The 6,962-nt window shown below is 46.1% G+C and overlaps 1 protein-coding gene across 3 annotated transcripts in view; it reads left to right on the top strand.

Moving 5' to 3' along the window:
- The window catches only part of LOC306926875 (thimet oligopeptidase-like), a 38,426-nt gene continuing 31,464 nt past the window's right edge, over positions 1-6,962 (top strand). Inside the window, exons 1-2 of one of the 3 annotated variants that reach the window (XM_079506365.1) lie at positions 1-121; positions 1,483-1,680. In XM_079506365.1, coding sequence (XP_079362491.1) covers positions 109-121; positions 1,483-1,680 — 211 coding nt within the window. In that variant the 5' untranslated portion in view covers positions 1-108. Of the gene's footprint in view, positions 122-213; positions 408-1,482; positions 1,681-6,962 lie in introns of those variants that run through there. The other 2 variants (XM_079506366.1, XM_079506364.1) reach the window with 2 other exon arrangements.

Genomic DNA, 6,962 nt, shown 5'->3' with positions numbered 1-6,962 from the left:
CCCCGTGGCTGTCTCTGTGTGAGTGGATCCATCAGAGTTCGAGCTGCTGCTGCTGCTTCTGTCAGTCATTCATTTAAATCTACCCTAATTAACCTGTCATTAAACACCATGGGACCCACAGGTGAGCTCTAATTAACACCTCTCTCATTAATTAATGCTTCCGTGTGTTTATCTAGTCGCTCATTGGACGCTCGAGCAGCCTCTGTAGAATGGGCTGGAATGGATGGATGCTAACAGGCTAACAGCGGCTAGCATCAGCACCAGTCATTCACATTAGGAACTTCACTACTTTATACTCATTTACTTTAGTACTGTGGGGAGTAAGTATGAGTACATTTACTCATTTACTTAAGTACTGTGGGGATTAACTATGAGTACATTTACTCAAGTGCTGTACAATGTTCAAGGTATACTTTTTCTTTACTGGAGTATTTTCCAATCCTCAGTACTCCTAGATCTCCACTATAGTATATATCTCAGAGGCAAATATTGCACTTTTTATTTTTTACTCTACTACATTAAATTACATTTATTTTACAACTTTTTGTTTTCAACCCTTTTCATATGCAAATTCAAGGTTCATTATATTCAGCATTTTGAGCCACGGACCACCATGATGACGTTACAATATTGTCATGTGGTCGTTGGATTAGATTCTGTCTACAATTCCATGCTGTATTGATGTTGGTACCATGAGGAGAGAGAACAGGCAATGCTTTGATCAAAATAACAATTATTCTACATTCTCTAATTGTGTAGAATTCTTGTAAATTAAGTAATGCAGATGTTTAACAATAATTGAACTCTTGAGCGTGTAAAATGGACCCATAAGGGAAACCATTTGGTTTCATTTTACACTCACAATATGTTAAGTTCTACTTTAACTACACGTAGTGGTACAGCTAAATAAATGAAAAATACAGTTATGAGTAAATTCATGTATTATAAATGTTACTTGAGTAAAAGAACAATACGTATTGGCCCCCGTAAACTCTGAACCCCCCCCTTTCCCCCCTCACTGTATGTTTCTTTTCCCTTTTTACCTCCTTTATGATGAATTCCTGTTATTTTTTCTTTTTTTTTTTACTATATAGAAGTGTCTATTTGTACGTCTCTAAATGTTTTGATGAATTGAACAAGGTGGACCCTCTTGTAAACAAGTGTAATGCTTAATTGGGTCGTCCACTCGCAGTTAACAGTCTTTGTATTGAGTTTGTGCTTGAAATGTACTGCACACTGGGTGTGCGTGCGTGCGTGCGTGCGTGCGTGCGTGCGTGCGTGCGTGCCCACTGGATGCCAACGACAAACCTCTGCCCAAAACTTTCCACACCGGCCTGTTATTGCGCCACCATGAGGCTGATTTTTGCAAAGCGTATTTAATCGTACACATGCTATACGGTGCTGTGTTACTACTTGCCTATCGGGTCATGGCTCTTTAGTCGACTGGTAACAGCCGAGGTTACATTATTATTATTATTCCAGGAGAGGTGGTTTCGGGCTCGGTGTGCAGTGAGAACCGTCTGCGTTGGGACCTGACCCCCGAGCAGATCGCCCAGATGTCAGACGAGCTGATCTGTAAGACCAAGGAGGTCTACGACCGCGTGGGCGTCCTGGAGCTGGACGCCGTGAGCTACGAGAACACCCTGAAGGCCCTGGCGGACGTGGAGGTGGAGTACACCGGTGAGTACCCAGACACACCCTGACACACCCAGACACACCCTGACACACCCTGACACACCCAGACACACCCAGACACACCCAGACACACCCAGACACACCCTGACACACCCAGACACACCCAGACACACCCAGACACACCCTGACACACCCTGACACACCCAGACACACCCTGACACACCCAGACACACCCAGACACACCCTGACACACCCAGACACACCGTGACACACCCAGACACACCGTGACACACCGTGACACACCCTGACACACCCTGACACACCCTGACACACCCAGACACACCCAGACACACCCAGAAACACCCTGAAACACCCTGACACACCCAGACACACCCTGACACACCCTGACACACCGTCCGTAGGTGCCCTTTGAGAGCGGTTGTGAAGGAGTCTAGGGATTTGCAAGTCTCGCCCTACCAACGCCGTTGGTACGGCGTTCCACATTTTGGTGGCATAGGAGCGAAATTAATTTAGTCCCTTGTTTGTGCCGAATCTGGGTTGCACATGGTTTGTTGAACTCCCTCTGGTGTTGTGGGTGTGGTATTTAGACAGGTACATGGGTATCTTAGTGAAGTATTTAGACAGGTACATGGGTATCTTAGTGGAGTATTTAGACAGGTACATGGGTATCTTAGTGAAGTATTTAGACAGGTACATGGGTATCTTAGTGAAGTATTTAGACAGGTACATGGGTATCTTAGTGAAGTATTTAGACAGGTACATGGGTATCTTAGTGGAGTATTTAGACAGGTACATGGGTATCTTAGTGAAGTATTTAGACAGGTACATGGGTATCTTAGTGAAGTATTTAGACAGGTACATGGGTATCTTAGTGAAGTATTTAGACAGGTACATGGGTATCTTAGTGGAGTATTTAGACAGGTACATGGGTATCTTAGTGAAGTATTTAGACAGGTACATGGGTATCTTAGTGAAGTATTTAGACAGGTACATGGGTATCTTAGTGAAGTATTTAGACAGGTACATGGGTATCTTAGTGAAGTATCTAGACAGGTACATGGGTATCTTAGTGAAGTATTTAGACAGGTACATGGGTATCTTAGTGAAGTATCTAGACAGGTACATGGGTATCTTAGTGAAGTATTTAGACAGGTACATGGGTATCTTAGTGAAGTATTTAGACAGGTACATGGGTATCTTAGTGAAGTATTTAGACAGGTACATGGGTATCTTAGTGAAGTATTTAGACAGGTACATGGGTATCTTAGTGAAGTATTTAGACAGGTACATGGGTATCTTAGTGAAGTATTTAGACAGGTACATGGGTATCTTAGTGAAGTATTTAGACAGGTACATGGGTATCTTAGTGAAGTATTTAGAAATGGAAGCTGATGTATTTTATTGTATTTAGTTTATTTTTAAAACCGTGTCACACAGCATTTCCTGCCATATCCATATATGGTAGCCTCTGTTCGATAGGATTATCGGCAAGGATTACGAGAGGTGACCACCGCTCCACCGCTCCGGTGGTGAGCTGACCACCGCTCCGGTGGTGAGCAGACCACCGCTCCACCGCTCCGGTGGTGAGGTGACCACCGCTCCGGTGGTGAGCTGACCACCGCTCCACCGCTCCGGGGGAGTAAAAACAGAGAAGGGCTGGAGTGGTGGCGGTGGTTTGCTCTTCACCGCGGCTCAGTGACGTCATGGTGTACTTTGGTGGTCTACCTTTTTCCACTGACAAAACTACATGGAAACTACAGTACATTTAAAACTAAGCTATGGTGACTAAAACTAAGACTAAATATACTGACGATTTCGTTGACAAATAAAAACTAGACTAAAATGTTAGGAAGGGACTATAGTGGACAAGAGATCCAGTACAGTGTCATTTTGCACTTGTAGAAGGGACTTCCAACCTATGGCAGGCCAGTCTGGTGCGTCTCAGAGGCCTCTAGCCTATAGCAGGCCAGCCTGGTGCATCCCAGAAGCCTCTAGCCTATGGCAGGCCAGTCTGGTGCGTCTCAGAGGCCTCTAGCCTATGGCAGGCCAGTCTGGTGCGTCTCAGAGGCCTCTAGCCTATGGCAGGCCAGTCTGGTGCGTCTCAGAGGCCTCTAGCCTATAGCAGGCCAGTATGGTGCGTCTCAGAGGCCTCTAGCCTATAGCAGGCCAGTATGGTGCGTCTCAGAGGCCTCTAGCCTATGGCAGGCCAGTCTGGTTCCATCTTCGTCAGGTCATGACCTGACGAAGATGGAACTGAAACATCGACACGTTGTCACTTTTTTCTTTGCACCCTGTTAAAATTAACCCATTTTAGCATTATGTTATGCTTTAGCTATTGAAAAATAGCAGATCTACAAGCTCATAGTGCGCAACCGAGTGGCGCGCTACAAGCTTGTAGGTCTGCTATTTTTGAAAAATCGAAGAACGACTGACATAGAAACAGCTTTTTCAGAAAACTGTCAGGATGTAGAATCTTTTTAGAATCTGATCTCAGGTCAAAATGGGTTAAACTAAGGGCCTGAATTGTCTGCTCCAGTGCCTCCTTCTCTCATTTTACACCTGGTTGCATGACTGAGCTTGTAGATCGGCTATTTTCAGCAAGTGGAAAAACAGTCATTACGACGGCATCAAGGCCCGCCAAAACACATTTTGTTCGACTAAATCAACTGACTAAATCAACTGACTAAATCTTATGAGATTTAGTCGACTCATATTTAGTCGACTAAAACTAGACTAACACCAAAACATTCCAGGTGACTAGTAAAATGTGACAAACTAAATAAACTATTCAAGAGACTAATGACTAAAACTCAAATCAGAATTTGCTGCCAAAACATGCATATAGCATCATGTTCTCTCATGACTATAGTGAGTGCATCACACATTATGTGTAAATACACACACACACACACACACACACACACACACACACACACACACACACACGTTCAGGTTGAGCGTCGAGACACCCAGGAGATATCAGACGTTTGCCCGGGAGCCAGACTTAGAAAAATACATTTTATTTAATTTTTTTGGTTGGCCTCTCCTTCTGATGTCTATCGGTAGAGGGCACAAATCCACGGGGTCATGTACTTTTTATTTGCTTTGTAAGCCCCATAGGGGGGATTTTAGATCGCCTCATATAAGAACTGTGTTTGAAAAATAAACATGTCATCCCGGCCGTTTCACTCATATGGATATGAAGAATCAACTGACTGAATTAGTTACGTTTTCGCTAGAAACAGACTGTATCATATATGAGTGACTGACTGTCGTAAACGATACAGAGACACCTCCCTGACAATATAACGATACAGAGACACCTCCCTGACAATATAACGATACAGAGACACCTCCCTGACAATATAACGATACAGACACACCTCCCCGACAATATAACGATACAGAGACACCTCCCTGACAATATAACGATACAGAGACACCTCCCTGACAATATAACGATACAGAGACACCTCCCCGACAATATAACGATACAGAGACACCTCCCTGGCAATATAACGATACAGAGACACATCCCAGACAATATAACGATACAGAGACACCTCCCTGACAATATAACGATACAGAGACACCTCCCCGACAATATAACGATACAGAGACACCTCCCTGACAATATAACGATACAGAGACACCTCCCCGACAATATAACGATACAGAGACACCTCCCCGACAATATAACGATACAGAGACACCTCCCTGACAATATAACGATACAGAGACACCTCCCTGATAATATAACGATACAGAGACACCTCCCTGACAATATAACGATACAGAGACACCTCCCTGACAATATAACGATACAGAGACACCTCCCTGACAATATAACGATACAGAGACACCTCCCTGACAATATAACGATACAGACACACCTCCCCGACAATATAACGATACAGAGACACCTCCCTGACAATATAACGATACAGAGACACCTCCCCGACAATATAACGATACAGAGACACCTCCCCGACAATATAACGATACAGAGACACCTCCCTGACAATATAACGATACAGAGACACCTCCCTGATAATATAACGATACAGAGACACCTCCCTGACAATATAACGATACAGAGACACCTCCCCGACAATATAACGATACAGAGACACCTCCCTGACAATATAACGATACAGAGACACCTCCCCGACAATATAACGATACAGAGACACCTCCCCGACAATATAACGATACAGAGACACCTCCCCGACAATATAACGATACAGAGACACCTCCCCGACAATATAACGATACAGAGACACCTCCCTGACAATATAACGATACAGAGACACCTCCCCGACAATATAACGATACAGAGACACCTCCCTGACAATATAACGATACAGAGACACCCCCCCGACAATATAACGATACAGAGACACCTCCCTGACAATATAACGATACAGAGACACCTCCCTGACAATATAACGATACAGAGACACCTCCCCGACAATATAACGATACAGAGACACCTCCCCGACAATAACACAGAGACAGCCTGGCCCAGCCAGCGTGCTTTCTGGTCTAGAGGGACGGGTAGGCTGGCCCAGCCAGCGTGCTTTCTGGTCTAGAGGGGCGAGTAGCCTGGCCCAGCCAGCGTGCTTTCTGGTCTAGAGGGGTGGGTAGACTGGCCCAGCCAGCGTGCTTTTCTGGTCTAGAGGGGTGGGTAGACTGGCCCAGCCAGCGTGCTTTTCTGGTCTAGAGGGGTGGGTAGACTGGCCCAGCCAGCGTGCTTTCTGGTCTAGAGGGGCAGGTAGCCTGGCCCAGCCAGCGTGCTTTTCTGGTCTAGAGGGGTGGGTAGACTGGCCCAGCCAGCGTGCTTTCTGGTCTAGAGGGGCAGGTAGCCTGGCCCAGCCAGCGTGCTTTCTGGTCTACAGGTAGCCTGGCACAGCCAGTGTGCTTTCTGGAGTGAAAATCGGACTGTGGGCGGGGGCACGGTGGCACAGTCGGTAGTGCTATCTCCTCACAGCTAGAAGGTCCTGGTTTCGATTCCCGCTGGGGAAGCTGGGGGGCGTGTTCTCTCCTCCGCGTCATCAGTGCCCATACCCGAGGTGGAGTTTGCATGTTCTCCCCGTGTCCCCCAGGGTAGGTACCCTCACAAAAAAACTCCCCCTGGCCAGCCGGGGCGCCTGATGGAGGGGAAAGGAACTGGTCGGAATAACGTGTTCCTTCCACGCGCTACGTCCGGCCGGGGAAACTCCCCTCCTGTCAGGTGAAAAGAAGCAGATTGAACTCCTCATGCATAGAAGGAAGCATGAGGTCAGTCAAAATGCGTCGCAGTGCGA

This window comes from Electrona antarctica, assembly GCF_951216825.1.
Source record: "Electrona antarctica genome assembly, chromosome: 7".
Classification (NCBI taxonomy): domain Eukaryota; kingdom Metazoa; phylum Chordata; class Actinopteri; order Myctophiformes; family Myctophidae; genus Electrona; species Electrona antarctica.
The sequence above is the reverse complement of the archived record's forward strand: the minus strand, read 5'-3'. Positions and strand labels throughout refer to the sequence as shown.